Source organism: Mesoplodon bidens (genome assembly GCF_964165515.1).
Source record: "Mesoplodon bidens genome assembly, chromosome: 10".
NCBI classification, from domain to species: domain Eukaryota; kingdom Metazoa; phylum Chordata; class Mammalia; order Artiodactyla; family Ziphiidae; genus Mesoplodon; species Mesoplodon bidens.
The window spans coordinates 85,359,561-85,387,415 of NC_138172.1; the positions used below are offsets into that span (position 1 = coordinate 85,359,561).

A 27,855-nucleotide genomic window follows, 5' to 3' on the forward strand; every position below is an offset into this window, starting at 1 on the left:
CAAATAACTTAGAGTAGGTCCTCCGTATCCGAGTTTGTCCACATCCACAGATCAACCAACCACAGCCTGTGCAGCACTGTAGTATTTACTGTTGAAAAAAATCCACAAATAAGTGGACCCGTGCTGTTTAAACCTGCGTTGTTCAAGGGTCCACTGTAAGTAATTTCAGCCTGCCAACGCCCACTGTCCTAGATATACCCAGGTGAATGTGATGATGCCCTAAAAAAAATACCTTGGGGAGGTACATTTTGTGGTCTGATTTAGAAGAGTACAATGGTCCTTCAACTCGAGCGTGCCTCAGTATACCCTGGAGGGCTTATTAAAACACTGGCTGCTGGGCCCCACCTCTAGCTTCTGATTCAGTAGGTCTGGGGTAGAGGTTTGAGAACTTGCATTTCTAATAAGTTCCCAGTTGATAGTGATGTTGCTGACCTGAAGATCACATTTGCAAACCACCAGAACAGTAAATCCCCTGCAAAATGTACTTATATGAAATGTACATGAAATACATTTCATACTTATATGAAATAAGAGCCTTCGTACATACTAAGTTTACTTGTAATTGTTAGTAATTTAAATATGAATTAAACAGTATGATTAGTGAAATGACTCTGAACTCACTTGGAATCCATTTTGGTCACCTTCTTGGTGAAAAATTCATCTACACCTTCATCCACTCTCCCCATAAGACCATTCTGTTCACCATCTTGGGAGACTAGGCTGGTAGCACAGCCCTGCAAACCAAACAGGTGTGATATTAATTTACATTCAACTTAATTGGGCAAACATGTATTGCTAGATTCAAGGCACTGTGATAAAGGCCACGGGAAGGACAAGACTGACTGACATAGGGCCCTTATATTCTACTGGAATAGGAGTCACATTACAACTGTAACAAGGGTAGAAAGAAACAAAAGTGGGAAATGCACTATAAACACAAAGCCTGCTGGAGGGTTAAGTCTGACAGCTGTCTCAGAAGCAGCCTGGAACCTAGCAGGCTATGAAGAGTCATGTGTTCCTGAAGCAGAGGAAGGCGTTGCAGGCACATTGGTAAGGGAAGAGAGAATGCATGAGAAAATGATACATACACTAAGTTTTGAGAACAGTAATAACTCCGGTGGCCAGGGCCTGAGGTTTAGGGATAGAGTTAACTGCTGAGTATTAACCCTAGCAGATACTAAAAATGGCCACTCCAAACACCCCACCACCATCACCACCTGCTTTCTTTCTTGCTTGCTGGAAGGACCCTGATTTCAAGATGGAATACTTATGTGAACAAGTCAAATACATTAATCGCCTTGTCTGTGACTGGTAGGCATGGGCATGTGATACAGGTCTGGTCAGTGAGTTACAAGAGGGCTCATGGGCAGGTTTTCCTGCAGAGGAAGGGATGCATTTTTTTCTGCATGGTTGTGGGAGAGAGGATGTGATGTCTGAGCTGCAGCAGCCACCTGGAGTTCAAGAGGAAGCAAACCTGAGGACAAAATCCACCATGCTGAGGATGAAAGAGCAGAACAGGGGAAACCACCTGGGTGCTTATGCTGTGCTAAATAAACCAGTCCTGGATCCCGAGACTTCTGGATTTCTTGTTAAGTAAGAAAATAAGTATTTCTCATGATTTAGGTCATTTTTAATTCAGTATCTCTCATTATCTCTAGTTGAATGAATACTTCCCAACTAATAATAATACAAGGACTGACAGTGAACAACCTTGAATCCTATGCTAAAAAGTGCGGAATTTACTTTGTAGGTGAGAGGGAGCCTCAAAGAAATGCCATGGCCCAACCTGTATTTTGGTCAGATGATTCTGGGGCAGCATGAAGGATATACTGGAGAAGCCAGGGATTATAACTAGGGAAATCTGTTCAGGAACACAAACGAAAGACTTCTGTGATTGTTTAGTCTAATCTGGAGGAGATGAGGGACTAAGTACTAGGGAAATGAGAAGAGAAAGAAAGACATTGCCTAAGATGAGGTTGAAGTTTCCAGGCTGGGTGAATGGGAGCATCATTCTAGGGAACATAGGTCAAAGATTCAACCTGGGGAAGAAGATGATGAGTCCAGTTTCAGGCAGTGTTATCTGAGGTGCTGTGGAAATCCAGGGGCAGGTGTCAAAAGCTTGAGTCTCAGGACAGAAGCTGGTGAGAAGGTATATGGAAATTATTCATCAATCTAGCTTTTCTCTTTGAATGGACAACTCATAGTGGACTCAGTAACATGCTTGGTTTGTGTCTGCAATAGTGTATTAATATTTCACACAGATAGGTTGTGGGCCATTGAGAAAGGACATGTATCTTGCCCATTCTGTTGGGCAGAGGACAAATTCCCATGTGGTTGCGATATCTGGGCGGGATGTCTTGCCACAGAGCAGTGGGAAATCTTGATTTGCAAGTCTCAAGTTGCCTCTGGGGGAAACTGGCTCTTGTCTGCACAGGCACTGTTTAAAGAAAAGACCCATCATTTGCTTTAAACAATTATTCACTGGCAACGTCCATTATAAAAATGAGCTGTGTGTTTGAGTTCACATTTGTGAAATGCTGAAAAGTGAGCAGATAATAGGTAATAGACCAAGAACCCTGTGAAATGTAAATAATGAAAACAATTAGACCTCTCATCTGAATGGCGCTTTATAGTGGAGGAAGGCTTTCTTGTGAATTGCAAGAGAGCAGAGAATCAGCCAAGTTCGAGAATTCAGTTATGGAGAGAAAGCAGCTCACTGAATAACTTTTGTTTTAATTACGAAAGACAAAGTAGCACAGAACTTAATTGGATCGTCATTTTTCCTTTTGTAAAAGAATGGAATCTCTACAGTAATAATAGCTCCCTAAGTTTGTACAGTGATCGATAGTTTACTATTTCATCTTCACACCTACCCTTTGAACTGCAAAGGAAAGATAGCATTATCCTAGGTTTTGGTTAGTAGATCAAACCATGGCTCAGAGGGTGAGGGGTGCCCACACAGGTCACCTGACTGATGGATGAGAAGGATGTGACCCCAGGACATGTGGTCCTAACATGGGGCTTCCTTCCAGGGCACCCTCGTTTGCCCTCAGAGGCTGCCTCTCAAATTCCTCTTCCCGTTTGAGGGGGAAAAAAAAGTTTTACTAATATAATTTCTCCTTTCAGCCCTTTTCTTTTTTGCCTGCTTTGAAACAATTCACAGCTAGCATAAAAGGTCTCTGGGGACATGAAGAACAATCAATGGATTTCAGAGATGGAGGCACACAGGGCTCAACAAAGCAATCTGGTTTCCTGTCCTGTAGGACAGGCCAGTTTTTAGGGCTGGACAGGACCTTGGAGACCCCACCCACCACCCCAGGTCCAACCCTGTCATTTTAGAGATAAAGAGACTGGGAGCAGAGAGATTAAGAGAAGTCCAGGATCACTGGGAGACCTTGAGCGAGATGCAGCTTAAAGTGCATCTGTTAAAAGCAAGAGGTGTCAGCAGCCTGTAAGAAGAGCAGCAGAGAAGCTGAAGACTAAAATGACATGCGGTTTGTCAGGAGAGTTCAAAGCCAAACACACATGCTGTTTTAGCTCAATATCCAGCAAAAGGAAAGGAAAGGACATACAGACATCCGAAGTTCTCAAAATTCCATTTGCTTTTGGTCTTTAATGTCAAGGAGAATAAATTTCAGACTAAAAAGGGGAGCGGAGCTATTGCAAAGGGAGAGCAGAAGCCTTAGCCCTGAGCTAGTTGGAACCAACTGCACCTGTGCTCAGAAGCAGGCTTTTGCAAATAAAATCAGAAATTGCTGTTGTTGGTATCTGAGAAATAAAGAAGGTAGATTTCACCTCTGGTGTATAAGTAAATGCTAACAAGATAATTTGTGAATGCTTAGAAGATAAGCCGGTGATTATGAAGACTAAAGACAATCAGACCACCCTCCGTTCTCCTCTTCCTGGATTATTAAGATGAATGCACCAGGGCAGCACTGTAGGGGGTGCACCTGGATTTTGACAAGGCAGCTGCCAAATCTCTCATGTCTCCACAGTCCGGGGGGGGGGGGGGGGAGGGAGAGAGTTGGGCAGGAAGGAAGGACAATTAGGTACATTAGGGACTCTGAGCAAAAAACACCCGAAGAGTGCTAATTAGTGAGTTGAATAATCTTGAAATTTTACATGCATACATTAGACAGTAAGAAACATGGAAAATTAAGAGCCAAGCAATCAAGCCAGGAAAAAAGGAATCCAAGAGGAAGTAAAAGAAACAAAATATAATAAAAAAAAATAAGGCAAAAATTAATGAACTTGAGAGGACTAGTAAAGCTAATTCTTTGAAAAAGACTAGTTGCCTAAGATGAGGTTGCAAAATTAGGAGAGAGGAATTAAGATATATTAGAAATGGAAAATGGGACACAGCTATTGATACAGAAGAGATTAAAAATGCAAAAGAATTTCTAAAAACAACTAAATGAACTATTAGACTAAGTGGGCAATATCCTAGAAAAAGAGAAATTACCAAAGTGGTCTCAAGGAGAATTAGGTAATCTGAATAGATCTGATGAAATAAAATTCGTATTTTATGGCAAGATGAGAAAAATTTAAACTTAAAATTTTTCTCTGCCCATTTGAACCTCCCTCCCTCTCTCCCCTTTAAAGTCTCTATTGTGCATTCTGCCTTAACCGGACCTCCTTAGGCGATAACCTTCCTTTTTAATCTTGTTAGGGGTCAGGATGACCCACTTCTCACTTTGTTCATGCAGGTCTGGATTGTGTAAACTGTCAGTACACCATTTGACGTATAACCCTTTGTCTCAAAAACTTATATAACTGTGTTTCGACCTCTAACAGGCAGAATAGTCCTCAGAGCTTTCTGGAAAACTGTCTCCCGGGTTATAATCCTCAGGTTGGATGAAATGAAATTTTCCATTCCTTTCTTAGATTGACTATTAATCTTTTTCATCAACAGATCTATAACAAAAGAAATCAAATCCCTAGTTTAAAAAAATTGACATATCAGCATGACATGCACACAGACAGCACATCAGGCCCAGGTGGCTTCCCGGGAGAGGAACACAAAATCTATAATATTTGCAAACTGTTCCAGAGACTAGGAAAGGAGAGAAAGCATCCCAACTATGTTATGAAGATAGTTGTAATATAGTGATTTACAGTAAGAAATACATATTTGGTCTTCATCCCCATTTCTGGCACAGAGCTCCTAAATGCTTGGAATTTCCTAACTAATGAGAGCCATAAAGGTGTTCTGGTTATGTTAATGAGGTGACTTTGAAACCTACCTAAAAATGGGGGCTGATAGCCAGGAGACCCAACCAGGTGATTAGAGGGTTTGAATTTTCAGCCCCACCCCCTGCACTTTAGTGAGCTGATAGGGCCCAGAAGTGCAATCAATCACCAATGGCCAGTGATTCACTCAATTATGACCGTGTAATGAAGTCTCCATAAAAACCCCAAAGGACAAGGTTCGGAGAGCTTCTGGGTTGGTGAACATGTGGAGCTGCAGGGAGTGTGATGTGCTGGGAGAGGGCATGGAAGCTGCGTGCCCCTTCTTGCATATCTTTCCCTAAGCACCTCCTCCATCTGGCTGTTCCTGAGTTATATCCTTATATAATAAACTAGTAATCCAGTAAGTAATGTCTGGGTTCCGTGAGCTGCTATAACAAATACATCAAACCCAGGAAGGATTGTGGGAACCTTTGATTTATAGCCAGTTGGTCAGTATGGGTAACAACTGCCAACTAAAGATTGTTGCTTGCCATGTGGCTCTACAAGAATCAAGCCATTAGCCACTGCAGTCGATGACCTTGAACACACCCAAAAGGAGTTCAAGGTGCAGATCAGGAATGAGGCCCTCTGTGCTCTGGGAAAATTGGCAGAACAGGCCTTCAGATAGTTAAATATTTTCAAGAGAAAATTTTATGAACCCCATTTCTCACATCTTCCCATACTTAGAAAAGCACTACAATCATTAAGATATCTGTGCCCCGTGACCAGCAGCAACCTTCTACCAAGACATGTGCTTGACTGCACATACCCGTTCTCCAAAATCACACATATGCTGACCTTGCCCCCACCTCTTTGAGCAGTTCCTCAGAGTCTTTGGAGAGGCTGGCTCCCAGGCCATAGTCCTCAGTAAGTCCCCAAATAAAACTGAAACTCACAGCTCTCACATTGCATGCTTTTATTTCAGTTGACAGTATCCTTTATAATAAACCAGTAATAGTAAGTAAAGTGTCCTCTTGAGTATTCTGAGCCATTCTAGCAAATTATCTAACCTAAGGAGGGGGGCATGGGAACCTCCCATGAAGTCGGTCAGTCAGAAGTACAGGAGGTGACCTGAGACTGGTATCTGAAGTGAGGGTACCACTGAGCCCTTCACCTGAGGGGTCAGAATTGAATTAAATTATGGGACACCCAGTTGTTGTCCAGAGTTGAAGAATTAGCAGGTGTAGGGGGAAGAAAACCACACATTTGGTATTAGAAATGCTGAAAGTAAAAACAGCCTCCATACCTTGGCTTTGAGAGTTCTGACATCCAGAAAAGCTCATTAGGGGCATTAGGGGTCAAGGACAAGCTCTAGAAAAGCGAAGATCCATTTAGGGTGGACTAAGGCTACTCAATCCACCAAAACAAAACCAAAATGATAATATTAAATGACTGCTGCTACTGAATACTGCAGCCTTCTCACCCTCCACTGGAAAACGCGGACAGTGGGGCCGGCGCGGCAGCTGCAGAGAGGTGTTCAATGTGAGAGCACGTGGAAAATCACAAGCTCTGTGAAACCATTAGGCAGCATATTTTCACTGTGAAACCAAGGGAGAACAAGCTGTGCACATTTCTCAGGCTACCAAGCCTCTGGGAAGATCTATTTAGACCCAGGACCATAATCCATTATCCTAGGACATACCCTTGTGCTACAGAGTCCCTAGGATGGAGCAGCCTGGGGTGTGCCAACCCTGTGAGTCTGAGCTTTTCTGTGGACAAGGTTGAAGTCGCTCTAGAATAGACCTAAGTACACTCCTCCACCAAGACTCTGTCACAGCTTTCTTCCCTTCTTTCTCGTTTTTCAAATGGGTAAAGAAAACAAGGACACAACGTTCTCTTTCCCTGGGTCAGTGACTTAATCAAGGGGAACCTTAAACCATCATGTCACATACAAGCTATACTGCTAATGACCCTCCACAGGGAAAGAGCCAGAGGAACCATTTATTCAGTAACCATGTAGAATCTGGAGTGTGGGATGCTGTCTTTTTCCCCATCTGAAAGGCCTTTCCCTTATTTAAAAAAGAAAAAAAGTTTATTCCTCAAAGAATATGTCACAGTGCAATAAAATATTAAAATCAAGTAAGTTGGAAAAGAAAACAATTTACTAAATTATTTTTCTTTTGTTTTTTTGAAACCATGTCAAGATATTCAGAATCAAATAAGAAAAATCAACCAAATACACCCAACCTGGATCTGGAATGAGCAAATGACTGACCATGCAGATAACTGGTTGTGACTTTTATCCATCTACGACTCCAGTCATCCACCTATCATCCAGTGAGTATTGAACGCGTGCTACATTGTACTGAATTCATACTAAGCGCTCAGTATACAACCAAGGATAATAAACCACACACCTTCCTACACAGAGCTTATACACAAGGAGGAAAGCGTGCCTAGAAAACACTGTACGGTGAGGGCTGTAACAGGGTAAAAGCCAGGCACTGGGGGAGCAGGGCCTCCATGGAAGGTTGCTCAGGCTGTGCACTGTGCACAACTAGTGTGGGACAACAACCTTCCCTGGAGTCGTGCACCCCCAGCCATGTGGGAGAACAGAGGTAGAGACAGGGAGGGCTTCCTGGGAGAAGTCTTGCCTCAGTGGAGGTCTGCAAAATGAGTAGTTATCCACCTAGGAGCTAAGGGTAGGGGGATGGAGGGGTGGGGGCGGTGGGGAGAGAGGAAGCAATGACAAAAAGGCTGCATCACTGGAGGCCTGAAACAGGATGAGAGTGAGGGATGCAGGGATGATGAGGAGAAGGGAAGAAGGTGACGAGCAAATAGGGATGGCACTGGGGAGCTAGTGTTCAGGATCATATCCAGGTTTCTAGCTTGTTGACTGGTGATGCTCCTTGTGGGGCAGGTTTATAGAGAAAGATAGGCTCCCAGTTTTGAATTTGTTGAACCTGAGGTGCTCCGGGACTTTAAAGTCCAGGAGGCAGGTGAATATCTGAATATGGAGCTCAACAGAGGAGGGAGGAGTCAACAACAGGGAAACTGAAACCACGGGCTTAGATGACATCACCGAGACAAATAATACACTCAAAGGCCAGGCAGAGGAAAACTGAAAAGGCATCGCTGGAGAGGTGAATAGGAAAGAAAAGAGAGTGATGACTCAGAGGCCCACAGAAGGATGGAGCTTTCTGGGTCAAGTAACCGCTGAGATGTCAAGTAGGCTGACAGCTGACAAGTGTCCACAGGATTAGGTTAGGAGTGACCTTGGCAGGGTAGTTTCAGAGGTGGGTAGGTACAGAATGAAGATTTTGGTGGGTTGCAGAGTGACAGGAAGGTGAGGGAGAAAGACCACAGGCAAAGACAAACTTTTTCAAGAAGTCTGACTGCAAAGGAGAGAAAAGACACTAACCAAAGAGAGACATGGGGTCAATTGCATTAAAGCTCCTTAGCGCAAACAATTCAGTCCTCTCCTGAGTAGAGAGCAGGATGCTGAGAAGCATGCCGCCTGCATGGTTCTCCCAGGTACGGCCTCTCCTCCACCACTCAGCTTGTGGGTTATCAAAAGCCAGGGCACCAGAGCAGGTCAGAACACGGAGGTGGGGGAGTATGTGGGTGCAGTCCAAAATCAAATGCAAACAATTTTTAATCACAAATCAATTCTTTGATACTTATTCTCCATCTTTTCACACCTGGACACTATAAAATTCTACAGATGTAGCATTTTTATCTCACCCACGTGACTGGTATTTTTCTAACAACTTCCAAGGGGCAACTCTGTTCTAAAGAGTTGAAAACGTTACAGTGTTGTCTTTTCCAAAATTGCTGAGCAGCAAATGAGACATTTTATGTGAATATCACACACAGGTAGAGGTTCTATTCTCCTTAACTACAAGCTTTCAGGTATGCAACACGCTTTTATAAGACTCTCCAGGTTTCCCTGGAGGAGGACAGGGTGAGGGAGAGATGGGGCCCCTCCAGCCCACCTACCGCTGCGTGCGTGGATTGCTGCTTCTTAATCCGTTTTGGTCTTAACTTGGTAAAGTGCTCCAGCTTCTTTCCTTCCTCGGACGGCAAGTCAGAGATAAACCCTGAGCTCTGCCTCTCTTGTCTGATGGATGGGAAAGGCGGGTCTTCAATGTGAATTGGCACTTCTTCCAGGGCTTTGTCAAGATCAAATTCCATTTCTAAAACAAGGCAAAGCCCCAGGTTGAAACTTACTGCATAGAGATGGATTTTAAAAGTTCCTAGAAGTAATTTTCAGTCTATCACTGAATAGCAAACACTCATTCACAAATCACTTAATTCTCTTTCTCAATATGTACTCACTTAGAGCATCCCTAAGAAATATCCTTGAAGTGGTCCAAGGTTCTTGCTGAGGGGTGTTTCACAGTTATAAGGCAACGACTGGCATTAGCAAAATACTCACTTACCAAATGCCCTGGAAACAGGCCGCAGCATTCGGCTATGGATAGTCTTCCTTTTGGATTTAGGAGTCATCTAGCAATAAAATAAAGAAAGTACTTAGACAGGTATTCCCGGAAAACTTAACTTTCAAAGTCTAGAAACATTGCTGGGGGGGGGGTAATATTTGGGATCAATTGTTTTACGCTCAGTATTTACTTCTTCAGAGGATGGTTAGTAACAGCTGACAGCCAGACTGAAGGGGCTAAGCCAAGACATTTCTAAATGCTTACCACTTTCTCAAATGATACAGCCAACTTCTTTCCCCAGCCCTATTCAGTTAAATTCTACTTTTATAGCTAAAAGGAACAATGAACGATATAGGATTTAGCTCTAACCTGCACACGAGGATGTTAAAACAGATGTAAGGAATAAGAAAGAAAGACTGTAAAAATCAGCCGCTAAAAATCGAAAACACAATTATTCACTGTTCATTATCACAGCAACATCAATATAAGCAACACCAAGCTCCTTTTTGTCATCTTAATGATTTAAGCAGTTTAACTGTTTTGTTTCACATTTCTGCCACAAAAAGTTTGATCTTTACATTATGAGCAAAGACCATAGACCAAAGTCCAAAGGAAAAAGTTGCCATGATTTAGAAGTCCATCTGCTGTCACTTCTCAGTAAGACATCTTTGATCCTTCTTTTCCTTTTAAAAAAGGAGACCAGGGCCTCCCTGGTGGCGCAGTGGTTGAGAGTCCGCCTGCCGATGCAGGGGATACGGGTTCGTGCCCCGGTCTGGGAGGAGCCCATATGCGGCGGAGCGGCTGGGCCCGTGAGCCATGGCCGCTGGGCCTGCGCGTCCGGAGCCTGTGCTCCGCAACGGGAGAGGCCACAACAGTGAGAGGCCCGCGTACCACAAAAAAAAAAAAAAAAAAAAAAAAAGGAGACCAAAACCCAAACCATGGCCAAAACTTCTTAGAGCATTTTTCTAGCATTGGTGTCAACTGTTGATTATGTTAAGTCAAACCTTAAGGAAGACATTAGCTTCTCCCTCAACACAATAACTCGTGTCAAAGCTGGAGGGAACCTTTGTCATCACCTCCACAAATTGCAAGGAAGAAACTGAGTCATGGAGATGATAAGGACTACCACTCAAGTCGAGAGGAGCAGGGCCAGGGACAGAGCCAGTTATTAAGGTCAGCCCAGCATCCCTCCTGCCTCACCACTTGTGATCAATAAACGGATGGATTTTAGGGGTGTTAACTGCTTTGATACTGGAAACTGGTATTCATGTAAACTAAGATATAACATAACTGACAGAACTTAGTTTGTAGACTTTCATTTCACTTAATAGGTTGTCATCTAAAGCTTTCTCCAAAAAAAAAAAAAATCCACAGGTTGATAACAAGGTTCAAAGAATAAATTATTTCATATTGACCTTTAAAGCAAACAGCTTTATAGTTTTGACAATCTTATGTCATTTTTAAAAATAATATCCTTTTGCTATTATCTATTATTGAGAGAAAAAGGAGATTAAAAATGGTGAGCAATAGAATTTAAATCCAGACTGGTCTTCCTGAACATAATGAAACTTGCTGATTTGGTTCTTTCAAGGTTTTTTAAAGGCAGACAATCAGAGGAAAATCTTTTTATAAAGCATCGGGCTTTGCGGGTTCAGTAAAAATACAACCAATCCAGTGCAACTGGAAAGGAATCCAGTTTCAAGACAGTTCGCCCCAAAACAGGCCTTACAGTTGGTTGAAGGTGGTGTGACTGGTCTATTCATAAGTGGAACCTCTAAAAATAATTTTCAAGGAGACACAAACTATCAAAATATATGCTGTGTTTGGTCATGAAAACTCCTTCAGTATTGTATCCACCTTGTGCACAACCTTGATAGGTAAAAGGATTAAGAAGTAGCTTGGGATATAATTTCCAGCCAATTCATTTAGATAGTCATTAAATAGGAAAGAAGTTTAAAAATGCATAGAATGAAGATGTCTTCCAAAATTTTTTCCTGTGACTCCTGATTAGATTTTATAAGAAAAAATGTTTGTGGGCAAAAATAATCTGGGTCAAGTTTCCCTATTTAGCCTTTATAATGAATACCAAATGCATGTTAAAACATATGACAATAATGACATTTCAACTATATTATAATTTGTAAATATATAAAAAATACATATAGAATTACATATAAGAGAATATATATAACATATATAAAAAATAGACAGAAACTCATTTACAAACTGATGCCCAACTGTAAATGGAGCATTCCGCTCAATCTAATTTTATAGACACATTGAGAAACATACAAAATCATCAAGATTTTTGATGGCTGACATTAATCAAATGGAAACCAGTTTGCCTTTCTTGTTCTAGCTTTCTAATGCCTCAAAACCTAGTACACAAAATTTGAATATCAGAAAGATGCATTCTAATGCATTTTCATTGCTTTCCTTCATTTCATATGCTCTTTACAAGAGCATATAACTTCCAGTTGCATTCTGCATAAAACTCTCTCTGTGCTTGACATATCCGTGAATTCTGAAGTTTTGCCATGTTTGGACAGGGCCAATGGCCTTTTGCTAAAATGGTCAGAGCTTGCCATCAGGCTGGTTTCTACAATTGGTGTTAAGAACGCAACCTGATATTATACATTTCTTTCGATGGATGAACTGTTTTACAATCTCTTTCTTTCACAAGAAAGAATAAATATGGCTTTAAGTATAACAATGGAGAAAAAAAGTGAATTTTATTTCTTCATAGTTTTCTTTCTTTTCTTTACAATTGTTTCTTCCCTAACAGTTTTACAGACAGTGTGGACTTGCTCAATCTTATTGGCTCATTCCTATGATTTGATTACATATAAATCTAAAGCAAGAGGAAATGTAAGAATGATATGATTATCCACCTATGTGTACGTTTAGGAACACATACTGTATGTTTCTCTAGAAAGATGGTTTCTATGCACTCTCTTCCCCCTTCTCACACCTGTTGATTAGATGAATTGAATCCTGGAAAAAAAAATCTGGCTTTACCATCCAGATTTACATTTACTCTCTTCCCTTTTTGAACCAAAATAAAAGGGTTAATTTTCTCACACTATGTCTTAGTCCTTGTTTACTCTTCCTGGACATTTGTCAATGTCTAAGTATTTTCTGATCAGAGAAATCACAAAGTGCCCAACAGATGAAGGGGGTCAGCAATGGAAGCAGAAGAGGTACACACACCAAAGGGACCCTTCACAAATCGATGTATGATTAACACTGCCAACTATTACTTCAGGCCTAGACAAAATTACTTTGTCTTTAAAACTGCATTTTATGAGTAGTAATTTTCAATATTCACACCCTCAGGAAATATGAGGAACAATGTGTTAAACCCTTTAAAATATAACTTTAGAAGGAAAACTCTAAACACAGACTTATTCTGGTATCACAAACATCAGTAAATCCCCATTGTGGCAGACAGTGAATGAAATGCATGGCTCTATTCTCCAAGCATCCAAAAGCAGCACAATGTCTACATTGCTTGGAAATCTTACTCGTTTGATCCAATTTTTATAATGGATTTATAACTATTCTCCATGTAGCTCAATAGTGATACATATCCACTTTTACCGTTAAGGACTAATGTTAGAACCTTATAAACAACACAGCATATTTTCCTGTTAAACTCATTTTTAACACATAATTCCTAGACATACTAATTTTTTTAAAAATGAGAGTTAAATTGTTTCTATCACCAGAAAAATAGGATGGAGTAGTTTCCTTGTTTGTTTTACCAAGTTTGCGCAAAGAATAATAAACAACACCCTCACACCAAAGCTCAAGAATCCTTAATTACTTTTCTTTTCCTTGAGGTTAAAAAAAAAAAAAGAAAACAAAAACAGTTGGAAAGCAGATTAGTAAAAAAGAAGGTATTACGATGCCAGTTTTCTACAACTCTGGGAAACAAGTAATATGACAAGAATCAGAAATTAAAAACCTTGGAAGTTTAAGTAATCATGTCTTTTTTTTACAAACATGAATGGAAGAAGCACTTTTCTCCTCTTGAATGTTTACACCCTCTTCATCAACACTCTTGCTTTCAGGCACATGGCTGGGAATATTTTAAATTCATCGCCTGTTTTGCTAAGCTGAACCATCTTGTAAAGTTCAATCTTCTCTCTAAATTGCTGCCTATTTTATTCAGGATCCAAGATGGATGACGACACTACAGTCTCCTGGGAGATCAGCCAGGCAGCACGGAAGCAAATGGAGCACAAGAATGTAAACTAGTACAGCCAGAATCTGCAGAGCCACCAAAAAATACTTACACTTGTACAGCAGAGAGTCTCCATGCAGCAAAAAGAAAGGAAAAAAAATTTGAATGGAAGAGAAATAAAGCAACAGCATTACAAGAAATGGGGAGGGAGAGACACCATACACAAATAAACAGAAAAGCTACATAAAAAGCCTTCATAGCAAAGGAATGAGGCCAAACTATTATTAGCTTAAGGCATCCAACCTAGCTTTTCTTAAGCAGAAGCACAATTACAGCTTGAAAACTGCAGAAACTCTTAAGAGATATTACCTCTTCTGCTAAGTGCGTGCAAAATGCCATCTACCAACCCCGTAAGGTATCAATCCTACTTGGGAGATGGAGATGTCATCAGCTCCAAAGGCACACGGTAGACAGAACACTGGATGGACATTAGCAAACTCCATGCAGGTGTTGGTTCTTGGGCCACAGGGCTAGTCCCAGCAACTAAGTGGGGACAACATGTCTTTGGGCACATGTAAGCGTCCCTTCTAGGGGTCTTTACATCATTCTGTCCTCCCCACTGTAGCAGCAGCTTTGAGTTCTCTCTTCCCCTCAGTCATCAGAGCATTTCAAGCAAGGATCTGATACCAGGACCTAGCACAGTTACATACCTATAGTGTCATTAACATTGACAGTACCTTATACCTTAGTGGGAATTTAGGTCACCTTACATTTCACATTAAATCTCTAATTAAAGAATTTTTAAAACCTCATTGGTCACCATTATTAACAGTTGTTAGGGCATGTTAATATTCTGAAAATTTATAAAAGAATTTTTAAAAGCATAACAAAACCGAAAAAGTCCCATTGTAGAATGTCAGATCTTTGTGAAGATGGGGGGCATCTTTTCCAAACTTCCTGAAAACACACTCTGAGGAAGGCCACCTACTCCATCTACATGGGGCTGACTTTTTTCCTTCAAATTCCTTATTTTGTGTGTGTCAATTCTTCTCAATATACAGCAGGATGAAAATACAGGGCTTCTCAGTTTGTGACTGTAAACCGGTGGGTGGTACACAAGTAAAAGGCTTCCCATAACCATCACCACCATCATTATGATCATCCTCAGTATTATTTGCTTATCATAAAGGCTTCCATCAGCAAGGTCCTGAAAAAAGTCTCAATCCACAGACTTCTAATTTCTTATTTCATTAGGCAATTTTCTTCAAATACACCTCATTTTATGATACCTTAAATTAGATTGAAAACAGCCTTGCTGAATGAAAAGAGAAAAAGCACAAATGTATTTTCAAATATTCCTGAATGGCCTGAAATAAAGACTCTTGCCCCTGTCTTAACTATACATGCCCTCAGAAGCTTCCTTAAAGGTGTGACTATGGATACATACATACGAGAGTTATAGCTGATAGTTAAGTCCCACAGATAATTTTAGACTTTCTCTTTGTGAAAGGTTAATTCAACATGACAAGTACTCTGTCCCAGTTATCCACCTAAAGGTCATTATAAGTGAAGGTAAGGAACCTTTCAGTTGGTTCAACTCTTAAAATGACAGGCAAGCAAAAAAAAATGTTCCTATGAAGAGGGAAACCATGGCAACAGACATTTCAACTTTTCAAAGGAATCAACATCATTAGTTCTCTATCCTTCAGCACACTTTTTGGAACTCATCCTCTCCCGAGAGTATGTCCCACGCTCAAGGTTTTGGCATCCGAGAACTGAGCTCGAATCAGTTAAGGGGTTGTGGAACTTTGGCCAATATTTTTGTAAAGTCAGGCCTAGTTTTCTAGTTTGTAAAATAAACTGTTGTGAGGATTAGCACAGAGCCTGGCATATACTGCCAGTCAATGGCCCCACAGTGCTTCACCAACTGGCAGTGATTCTGAGCATTAGTAGTATCATTTTTTCATTTTGCTATTCCCAAGGAGAAAAACTGAGGGGAGAGGAAGCATTTATTAGTAGCTTTATAATGGCAAGAATCTGGGAACAATCTAAAAGCCTATTAAACACAGGAATGGATAACTAAAATGAAGTATATTCAAATGATGGAACAGCAGTTAAAAGGAGAAAAAACTTTATATATAGCAACATGAAAAATCTCAAAAGGTAATACTGAATGAAAAAAGCAAGTTTCAGAAAGATACACAGGGTATGATGCCATTTATGTAAATTTTAAAACATACAAAATAACGCTATATGCTGTTACGAATACATTATGCTTGGAACATATAAAATCAACAGAAAGCATCCAAAATTGTGACAGTGGTACTTCTGAGGAAAGGGGGAGAAGAGTGAAGCTGTCAGCAGAGGCCAAATGAGGCTATAATTTTATCAAGAATGTTTCATATTATTTGAGATTCAACAAATATTTACTGAGCACCTACTGTGCACTGGGCACTCTTGGAGAAGGGGCGTGGGTATAGCAGTGAAGAAGACCGATGAGGTCCCTGCATTCCTAGAGTTGATATTCTGGTATCAAAAAAACACACTGGCACGAAAAAGATGCTAACGTGTTGTTTGTTCAGGTGGTGGGGACACAGGTGTTTGACATTTTTTTGGTGTGCTTTTTTGTAATTTTGTAGGAACTCTCCAAAAAGCTTATTTAGGAATACTTAAAGGCATCACTCAGGTCACTTAGTGCTGACTGATTGCCTGGACTTACTCTGCAGACACCCCAGTAGAAGCTCATCTGCAGGACCATATGCCACCACCACTGTGGCCACCTCTTGATGGGTAATGACAAGGGACAAATTTGATCATCAGGTGGAAACTGACTGACTGTAATATATGTGAAGAAACTTTAAAGATTCTTAAAGCAACACAGGGTTACATGTACCAGTGTTTTACAAGTGTTATTATTGCCATGAAGCATTCAAGAATAACTGCCATCTCACTAACAGGCACATGAAGAGATGCTCAACATCACTAATTACTAGAAAAATGCAAATAAAAACCATGATGCGGTATCACCTCACACCGGTCAGAATGGCTATCATCAAAAAGTCTACAAAGAACAAATGTTGGAGAAGGTGTGGAGAAAAGGAAACCAACACTGTTGGTGGGAATATAAATTGGTGCAGCCTCTGTGGAAAACAGTATGGAGGTTCCTTAGAAAACTAAAAATAGAACTACCAGATGATCCAGCAATTCCACTCTTGGGCATTTATCTGGAAAAAACCGAAAACACCAATTCAAAAAGACACACGTACCCCCAAGTTGATAGCAGCATTATTTACAATAGCCAAGACATGGAAGCAACCCAAGTGCCCATCAACAGATGAGTGGATTAAGTGATATGTATACACATGGAATATTACTCAGCCATAAAAAGGAATGAAATATTGCCATCTGCAGCAACACGAATGGACCTAGAGAACAGTATAATGAAATAAATCAGACAGAAAAAGACAAATACTATGTGATAGCTCTTAAACGTGGAATTTAAAAAATAATACAAGTGAATGTATATCCAAACTAAAACAGACTCACAGACATAGAAAACAAACTTGTGGTTACTAAAGGGGAGAGGGAAGTGGGGGAGGGACAAATTAGGGGTATGTGATTAAAAGATACAAACTACTATATATAAAATAGATACACAACAAGGATCTACAGTATAGCACAGGGAATTATACCCATTATCTTGTAATGACCTACAATAGAATATAATCTGTAAAAATACTGAGTCACTATGCTGTACACCTGAAACTAACACAATACTGCAAATCAACTATACTTCAATTAAAATAATAATTAAAATCAATAATAATAATAAAAAAAAATAGCTGCCATCTCAACATTTAGGAGCCCAAGAGGCCAAATTAAAACAAGAACTTGGTACCACTTCTAACTTTTTAATTTTCTTTACCACAAAACTCACATTTGAGGGAGTAAAAAAATTCAACATGAACCTGGATAGGATTCACTCTAACAAAACAATGTAAATGTTTTGCCAGCCACTTTAGTAATTCATTTTGACAAGAACATGGAGATAGTGATTTGGTGTTCAAGAACCGGCCCAGACTGGGTGAGGAAGAAAATCCATTTGGTTAAAAAAAAAAAAAAAAAAAGCAAATGAGGGAGTTTACCACCAAGCACAGCAATTTAGGCAAATCTGCCCAAAGACTGCAGAGGTGCCTTTTGGCTCCCACCTCATCGGCCCTCCCTCAGCTTCCATGGGCAGAAACAGCATCACATCTATGAGGACTTCAACTATGGATAGTTGCCTTGTCAAGTATACTCACTTTTTAAAACTTTTGCAGAGATAAACTCTTTTTACAAGTTAATGGCCAAAGACATTTATTATGGGATCCTTTATCACACACAAAAAAAGTGATTTTTTTCCAAGTTTTTTTTATTTTTAATATATGGCAGAGTTCTTTTTGAAACATGTTAAAATGTCTCAAAAATACAGAAGAGTGGGCTTCCCTGGTGGCGCAGTGGTTGAGAGTCTGCCTGCCGATGCAGGGGACACGGGTTTGTGCCCCGGTCCGGGAAGATCTCACATGCCGTGGAGAGGCTGGGCCCGTAAGCCATGGCCGCTGAGCCTGCGTGTCCAGGGCCTGTGCTCCGCAATGGGAGAGGCCACAACAGTGAGAGGCCCACACACCGCAAAAAAAAAAAAAAAAGAACAGGCCTTTAAATTAGATACATTTACATTCATGTAAAGTTTTTCTCTGTTGTCCTTATTTTTCCCATTTCATGTTAGATTGATAAAAAACTTCCTAATGGACCCTAGTGGTTCATGGATTGGTGTCCACTTCTTTAACTTCAAATACGTACACCTACTCTTTGCTCCCCAACTATTCTTAACATTTTCAAATTTACCACAAAAATAGTATAATAAATACAGGTATACTCTTCACGTGGATTCTCTAACATTTTGTCACATTATTTCCTCCATTTTCTCACACAAATTTTTGGTTGAACCATTTAAAAGTTGTTGACATCCTGACATTTCACCTTTAAATACTTCTGTGTGAATATCCTAAGAAGTATATTCTCCTACATAACCATACACCTAACAAAATTAATAGCAATTACATAGTATGTATGTACATACCATGGTCCACATTCATATTGCCCCAACTGTCCCTCACATGTCTTACAACACTCCCCCTGCCCCTTTTAGATGCAGGATCTAATGGAGAATTCACCCACGATATATGGTTATGTTTCTCTCATCTTTTTTATCTAGCAAACCCTCCTTCCCCCACCCCCAATCCTGCCTTTCTTTTTCATGATACTGACTTTCTTGAAGAATTCAGGCCAGTTGTTTCACAGACTCTCCCACATTCTATATTTGTCTGATTGTCCCCCATAATTAGATTCAGGTGAACTATTTTTAGCACAAATGCCAAACGGGTGATGCTGTAAACAACTGAATCACAACAGGTGGCACCCAGATCAAGTTGTTCCATTCTTGGTGACACTAAATTTGATCACTTCAATAGGGCAGGAACCTCCCAATTGCTTCAAAGGAAAGGTACCTTGTCCCTTGGTAATTTGTAAAGGTACCTTGTCTCTTGATAATAATAACTCTGTGAGGTGATACTTTCAGTTTATGCGGATGAGCCCATTTGTAAACAACCACTGACAATCCTTGCCTGAATGAATGAATATAAGAGAGCTACAAAACTGTCACTTTCTACTTCTATCATTATTCCCACATTTTATTAGGTGCCGTTCCTCTGTAAGGATCAAATTTCCCTTTTTTAAATCTTCCGTACCATCCTCTCTCTTTTATTTTCTTAGTATTACTATGGACTTAAGGATTTTTTAAAATTAATTCAATGTATCCTAAACTATTACTGTCATTACTGTTTTGGTTGCAGGGAGTATCCCAGTGGAAGCCATTTCAATCTGGATTTTGTATCCTTTGCAATGATCCCACTGGATTTAGAGCCAATCCTTGCTTTTTGATTCAAGATATGCTGGTGTCATCTTGTGCTTTCCTGTGCATTTTTAAAATGAATATGGTTAATCCCTGTTTAATGAACTAGATTATAATAATTAAATATTTCCTACCAGATTGGCATCTGAGTCAATGCTCAAGGGGAACCCAAAGTTACTCATTATTATTTTTACCCTCAAAATATCTAACCAAACAGTATCATCACATTTGTAGTTTAAAAAGTAATTTTTATGCATTTCTACTTGTTAAAGTTTGAGGCGGTATAAATCTTACTGAGAGAATGAGATACCTAATCCTTCCTATGATGACTGTTGGAGAGCAACAATCTTTAATATCTAGGAAGAGTAGTACATGGAAGCCGTAACTCTGAGAGAGCCACTATAAATCAATGGACAAAAGGAGGAATGATGTGTAGAGATTTAGTGAGGCACCACATTTCCTACTGAATGCAATGTTAAATCCAGCTATTCACATCACACTCATTAACTTTTATATCCAGAATCTCATTTCATATATAAGTTAAAATAGCATCATGATGTTAGAACAAAAACATTCAGGGAGCTGTACTGATGAGACTGTTGTGAAGATCACAGTACAGTACTATTTTTAAGTGAACATGGTTTGTTTCCTTATTTTCCAGATCTGCACAATTTTTTTGATACAAAAAAATTAAATCTTTATCTTTGTCATGTTTTCTCCAGGAAACAGCCCACTTTTTATTCATTTTAACTGATCTTGCAACCAAGCTATAGTGGAAAGTTGGATAAACTGTCTACCAAACACACTTTTTATACACCACTGTGACGTTGTATTACAACCAAAGAAGAATGGCTTTCAGAGCATATGTATGTAATCTCTGTTGTCCTGACTTAATACTGTAACAAACCCTGTCTTGTCAATGACTGTCTTTCATTAACATTTTCCAACGTTTAAGGCTTCAGCATCAAATAACAGGATACAGATGGTCAACGGATTCAGTTACCTGGGGAGTGGAGGCCACACATTGCACAACTAGAAGCCCTTTCTGAGGTTTTGCTACGGCCGTGATAGAGGATGCTCTGAAATCTTTTTCAGGGGAAGGGCCATTTTGGCCATGCTGAACTGGGTATGGCATTTGGAGATTTCAACTGGGTACAGTTGACCCTTGAACAATACAGCTTTGAACTTATGCAGGTCCACCTAAGTGGGGATTATTTTTCAATAAATACATACTACAGTACTAGTCAATCCGAGGCTGGTTGAATCTGCAGAGACGGAACAACAGACATAGAGAGCGGGCTGTACAGAGTTATAGCCCAATTTTTTTGGGGGGGGGCTGTCGGCGCCCCTAACCACTGCGTCGTTCAAAGGTCCAGTGCATTCATGCAAGGGCTGAAGTGGAATGAAGGCTGCTCCCAGAGAATCCTGGCTTGACTTACAGGTACCCACCCTACCGTTCAGCTCTAGTTAGTTGATCTCCTGTCTGGGAGAGCAAAATGACCACATACCTCAATTTTGATAATCAAAGTCAGATCAGTTAGGTCTAAAGCTTACAGCACTAGTTCCCAAGGTTAAGGCTCCACCTCACCCAGCAAGCAAAACAGCACCACAGAGTCATAGATAGGGACTGATCTTGAACTTTGCTGTATCATAACTTCATTCCCTCCTTAGCAAGCCTTTATTTTCAGGAGATATTTGGCTAACCCTCAAATTCTCCTAGGCAAGAAGGAAAACTGTCCAACTGTAAGTCAGGGCCAGTGGTGTGGCCTGAGTAAGCAGGACTGAGCTGGGGATGATCATGTGTGTCCTCAGTAGGCAGCCTCCAGAGGCAGACAGCCCTCTTTTCTCAGTTTTTTGCTGCTTGTTCCCATCAGTTCAGACACCTACAACTCGAGCCATCACTTGCCCCATTATTTCAAGAGGTGGGATTTGCTACCACAGGTTAGAATCCCTCCCAGTTCACTAAGAGGAGGAATAAAACCTGGGAGGGACAGAATTAGCCCGCAGTTAGAGACACCACCCACCAAACTCTCAGTGCAAACCCTGCGTGAAAAGGGTCTTCCCCAACCCAACCTTCCCTGGACTTTTCTTCCAGTGACCTGGTCCAGCCTGAAGACCAGGGATGCAGCAGAGAGGGTACAGGCTTGGGAAATGGATCATTTGGAGTTGAGCCCTCCGCTCTGGCTACCCCTAAACCAGCCGTGTGATATGGGGCAAGTGTATTAACGTCTCTGAGCTCTGAGCTCTCATCTGAAAAACAGGTTAAAATAGTTACCACATATGGCTGCCATGACAAAGCAGAGGGCACAGTGCATGTCTCACAGTGGGTACGTGGTTTTCTCCTTTTTTCCTATACAACTTGCTGAGAGCTTGGATCACTGAGGATATAGCCTATAATATTCTCATTAATAGAACCTCATAGGTTTAAAGATAGCCTTTTCACGCCAAGAATCATTTTCTAGAGTTCCCAGAGAAATCTGTTACTGACATTTATTGCTGGCATTAGCTGTACAGAATTCAAAGACGTAACTCCTGTACCCTCAAGGAACATAGAATCTAGCAGGAAAGTTGAGCTAAGCACAAATTGCAATGCAAAGCCAAGGCATTAAACAAAATGTACTGAGCAATTATTACATGCCAGGTACTGGGCACTAGATACTGGGATTATGTGGTCCAAGTACAATCCCAGTCCCTGCCCTCTAGGAGCATATGCTCCAGCATGGGGAGATGGCAAAAAGTACCTACACGAGTAAACAAGATCATTTCAAGTACTGATAAGTGCTGAGCAGATAAAACAGGATAATATGGTAGAGAGACTGGAGGGTGTCTTCGGCTCGGAGGGTCAAGGAAAACTTTTGAGAGATCTGAGTTAAGACCTGAGTGGTGGGGAAAAGGTAGCTGAGGGAAGATCTGGTGAAGTGTGTTCCAAGCTGAAGGAAGAAAAGGATGAGATGGGAACCAGGGCAAGTTCTAGAGAAAAGCAATGAGGCCACAGTGGCTTGAGGGAAGTGAACAAAGGAGAGGGTAGAGCACATAGAGAGATGGAGGCCAGATCATGGAGGACCTTGTGAACCCGTGGGGAAGAGACTCCATTTATTCTGGGTGCAATGGGAAGCCATCAAAGGGTTTGACACCTCACATATTGATCTGTTCTCTACTTTAGAAAGTTCCTGGCCTACTGAGAGGGGACTGATTGATTGCAGAGAGGCCAGAGTGGAAGCATAAGTATAAGCTACAAGTCTATTTCAGGAGTACAGGCAAGGGTGGCTAGGGTGAGGGGCCGGAGTAAGGGTAAGGGTAAGACTGAGACTGACTGTGGAGTTAGGAATAAATGGGTAGAATACAATGTGGTGTCCCACACTGAGAAAACAAATGCTCCAGTAGGGGAAGGGGAAATCAATGACTCTGTTTTGGACACATTAAGCTTGAGATACCCAGTAGACATCTAATTAAGATGCCGACTAGGCAGATGAATATACAAGTCTGTAACTCAAGGTAAACTGAGATAAATGTCATGAATGTAGGAAAAGAAAAGTGCTTATAGAGTTGAAGGGACAGCGGTCAGGTGAGGGAAGGTGTCTGGTGAGTACATCTGTACCGTGGCTGTGCATGGATGACCTACCAATCCAGCCCTGGCTACTGAGCTCTGAGGCCGCCTCTACAATTCCCTACTGGACAACTCAAGCCAGGGTCTTGCAAACGCCTCACCTCAACATAACCAAAACGGGAATCACTAACGTCTGTTTCCGCCAAAATCTGCCCCTTCTCCCATATTCCTCACCTTCAGTGTTGCCTTCAAAATAACTAAACAATATAGAAACAAGTAAACCCTTAGCGAGCTCTACAAGGCTCTTTGTGATATGGCCTTCACCCTCGTCACCTATCCTCTCTCCTACCCTTTATTCCCGTTGTACCATAATCCCACAATAGTTCCTCAAATCGTGAAGCTCTCTCCTCAGTCCAAGCCTCTCTATAAGTACTATTCTCTCTGCTAAATTTACTTACTCATTTTAGTCTCGGCCAACTTCTCCTTCAAATGCTAACTCTCGTTGTACCAACAGTTACTAAGGGCCTTATTATGTACCAAGCATGATGTTCAGAACTTTCCTCCAGGATGGCTTCCTTGACAACGGCCCACCCCAGGCAGGGCTGGGCATCCCTTCTCTCCATAGCAACCTACACATCTCTATCAGAGCTCTTTCCCACCATATCTCATATTTCACTGTATTAATGGATAACCACCTCAGTCCAAAAGTAAACTGAGGCTCATGCAGAACATCAAGTTGTTTTGATTTTTTTTTTTTTTAGTTTATAAGCTTTTACTAACCTGTATCTATTCCCCAGCCTCCCAGCCCCTGCCCTGGCAACCACTTTTCTACTCAGTTTCTATGAGTTTGACTCCTTTCTTTTGAATTTTATTTTTTTATACATTAGATTCTTATTAGTCATCCATTTTATACTCATCAGTATATACATGTCAATCCCAATCGCCCAATTCAGCACACCACCATCCCCACCCCACACCCACAGCTTTCCCCCCTTAGTGTCCACACGTTTGTTCTCTACATCTGTGTCTCAATTTCTGTACCATTCTTCTAAGTTCCACATATATCTGTTAATATACAATATTTGTTTTTCTCTTTCTGACTTACTTCACTTTGTATGACAGTCTCTAGATGCATCCACGTCTCTACAAATGACCCAATTTCATTCCTTTCTATGGCTGAGTAATATTCCATTGTATATATATATGTACCACTTCTTCTTTATCCATTCGCCTGTCGATGGGCATTTATGTTGCTTTCATGACCTGGCTAGTGTAAATAGTGCTGCAATGAACATTAGGGTGCATGTGTCTTTTTGAATTATGGTTTTCTCTGGGTATATGCCCTGTAGGGGGATTGCTGGGTCATATGGTAATTCTATTTTTAGTTTTATAAGGAACCTCCATACTGTTCTCTATAGTGGCTATATCAATTTACTTTCCCACCAACAGTGCAAGAGGGTTCTCTTTTCTCCACACCCTCTCCAACATTTGCTGTTTGTAGATTTTCTGATGATGCCCATTCTAACTGGTGTGAGGTGATACCTCATTGTAGTTTTGATTTGCATTTCTCTAATAATTAATGATGATGAGCAGCTTTTCATGTGCTTCTTGGCCACCTATATGCCTTCTTTGGAGAAATGTCTATTTAGGTCTTCTGCCCATTTTCTGATTGGGTTGTTTGTTTTTTTAATATTGAGCTGCAAGAGCTGTTTATATATTTTGGAGATTAATCCTTTGTCCGTTGATTCGTTTGCAAATATTTTCTCCCATTCTGAAGGTGGTATTTTTATCTTGCTTATGGTTTCCTTTGCTGTGCAAAAGCTTTTAAGTTTCATTAGGCCCCATTTGTTTATTTTTGTTTTTATTTCCATTACTCTAGGAGGTGGATCAAAAAAGATCTTGCTGTGATTTATGTCATAGAGTGTTCTTCCTATGTTTTCCTCTAAGTTTTATAGTGTCTGGTCTTACATGTAGGTCTCTAATGCATTTTGAGTTTATTTTTGTGTATGGTGTTAGGGAGTGTTCTAATTGCATTCTTTTACATGCAGCTGTCCAGTTTTCCCAGCACCACTTATTGAACAGACTGTCTTTTCTCCACTGTATATCCTTGCCTCCTTTGTCATAGATTAGTTGACCATGGGTGCATGGGTTTATCTTTGGGCTTTCTATCTTGTTCCATTGATCTATGTTTCTGTTTTTGTGACAGTACCATACTGTCTTGATTACTGTAGCTTTGTAGTATAGTCTGAAGTCAGAGAGTCTGATTCCTCCAGCTCTGTTTTTTTCCCTCAAGACTGCTTTGGCTATTCGGGATCTTTTGTGTCTCCGTACAAATTTTAAGATTTTTTTGTTCCAGTTCCGTAAAAATTGTCATTGGTAATTTGATAGGGATTGCATTGAATCTGTAGATTGCTTTGGGTAGTATAGTCATTTTCACAATATTGATTCTTCCAATCCAAGAACATGGTATATCTCTCCAGCTGTTGGTATCATCTTTAATTTTTTTCATCAGTGTCTTACAGATTTCTGCATACAGGTCTTTTGTCTCCCTAGGTAGGCTTATTCCTAGGTATTTTATTCTTTTTGTTGCAGTGGTAAATGGGAATGTTTCCTTAATTTCTCTTTCAGATTTTTCATCATTAGTGTATAGGAATGCAAGAGATTTCTGTGCGTTAATTTTGTATCCTACAACTTTACCAAATTCATTGATTAGCTCTAGTAGTTTTCTGGTGGCATCTTTAGGACTCTCTATGTATAGTAGCATGTCACCTGCAAACACAGACAGTTTTACTTCTTCTTTTCCAATTTGTATTCCTTTCATTTCTTTTTCTTCTCTGATTGCTGTGGCTAGGACTTCCAAAACTATGTTGAATAATAGCGGTGAGAGTGGACATCCTTGTCTTGTTCCTGATCTTAGAGGAAATGCTTTCAGTTTTTCACCGAGAATGATATTTGCTGTGGGTTTGTCGTATATGGCCTTTATTATGTTGAGGTAGGTCCCCTCTGTGCCCACTTTTTGGAGCGCTCTTACTATGAATGGGTGTTGAATTTTCTCAAAAGCTTTTTCTGTATCTATTGAGATGATCATATGATTTTTCTTCTTCAGTTTGTTAATATGATGTATCATATTGATTGATTTGCATATATTGAAGAATCCTTGCATCACTGGGATAACTCCCACTTGATCATGGTGTATGATCCTTTTAATGTGTTGTTGGATTCTGTTTGCTAGTATTTTGTTGAGGATTTTTGCATCTATATTCATCAGTGATATTGGTCTGGCATTTTTTTTGTAGTGTCGTTGTCTGGTTTTGGTATCAGGGTGACGGTGGCCTCATAGAATGAGTTTGGGAGTGTTCCTTCCTCTGCAATTTTTTGGAAGAGTTTGAGAAGGATAGGGGTTAGCTCTTCTCTAAATGTTTGATACAATTCACCTGTGAAGCCATATGGTCCTGGACTTTTTGTTTGTTGGAAGATTTTTAATCACAGTTTCAATTTCATTACTTGTGATTGGTCTGTTCATATTTTCTATTTCTTCCTGGTTCAGTCTTGGGAGGTTATACCTTTCTAAGAATTTGTCCATTTCTTCCAGGTTGTCCCTTTTATTGGCATAGAGCTGCTTGTAGTAGTCTCTTAGGATGTTTTGTATTTCTGTGGTATCTGTTGTAACTTCTCCTTTTTCATTTCTAATTTTATTGATTTCAGTCCTCTCCCTCTTTTTCTTGATGAGTCTGGCTAATGATTTATCAATTTTGTTTATCTTCTCAAAGAACCAGCTTTTAGTTTTATTGATCTTTGCTATTGTTTTCTTTGTTTCTATTTCATTTATTTCTGCTCTGATCTTTATTTCTTTCTTTCCTTCTGCTAACTTTGGGTTTTGTTTGTTCTTCTTTCTCTAGTTCCTTTAGGTGTAAGGTTAGATTGTTTATTTGAAATTTTTCTTGTTTCTTGAGGTAGGCTTGTATAGCTATAAACTTCCCTCTTAGAACTGCTTTTGCCGCATTCCATAGGTTTTGGATCATCGTGTTTTCATTGTCATTTGTCTCTAGGTATTTTTTGATTTCCTCTTTGATTTCTTCAGTGATCCCTTGGTTATTTAGTAACGTATTGTTTAGCCTCCATGTGTTTCTGTTTTTTACATTTTTTCCCGGTAACTGATTTCTAATCTCATAGCATTGCAGTCAGAAAAGATGCTCGATATGATTTCAGTTTTCTTAAATTTACTAAGGCTTGATTTGTGACCCAAGATGTGATCTATCCTGGAGGATGTTCCGTGTGCACTTGAAAAGAAAAGTGTAATCTGCTGTTTTTGGATGGAATGTCCTATAAATATTGATTAAATCTATCTGGTCCATTGTGTCAATTAAAGATTGTGTTTCCTGGGCTTCCCTGGTGCCGCAGTGGTTGACAGTCCGCCTGCCTATGCAGGGGACACGGGTTCGTGCGCCAGTCTGGGAAGATCCCACATGCCACGGAGCGGCTGGGCTGCTGAGCCTGTGCGTCCAGAGCATGTGCTCCACAACGGGAGAGGCCACAGCAGTGAGAGGCCCGCGTGCCGCAA

At 40.4% G+C, this 27,855-nt stretch overlaps 2 protein-coding genes across 25 annotated transcripts in view; one reads left to right on the forward strand and one right to left on the reverse strand.

Annotated features, from left to right (window-relative positions):
* Window positions 1–21,543, forward strand: part of SLC17A1 (solute carrier family 17 member 1) — a 269,472-nt gene extending 247,929 nt beyond the window's left edge. For 20 of the 22 annotated variants that reach the window (XR_014016750.1, XR_014016751.1, XR_014016752.1 and 17 more), the window contains 2 exons: window positions 7,374–7,506; window positions 13,786–17,361. The gene's annotated coding sequence lies outside the window, so the exon portion shown is untranslated. Of the gene's footprint in view, window positions 1–7,373; window positions 7,507–13,785; window positions 17,362–19,688 lie in introns of those variants that run through there. The other 2 variants (XR_014016755.1, XR_014016754.1) reach the window with 2 other exon arrangements.
* The window catches only part of CARMIL1 (capping protein regulator and myosin 1 linker 1), a 317,704-nt gene that overhangs the window by 21,973 nt on the left and 267,876 nt on the right, over window positions 1–27,855 (reverse strand). For all 3 annotated transcript variants that reach the window (XM_081245158.1, XM_081245157.1, XM_081245156.1), the window contains exons 30-32: window positions 9,612–9,678; window positions 9,169–9,365; window positions 622–734 (exon numbers count right to left, since the gene is read on the reverse strand). In XM_081245158.1, coding sequence (XP_081101284.1) covers window positions 622–734; window positions 9,169–9,365; window positions 9,612–9,678 — 377 coding nt within the window. The remainder of the gene's footprint in view (window positions 1–621; window positions 735–9,168; window positions 9,366–9,611; window positions 9,679–27,855) is intronic.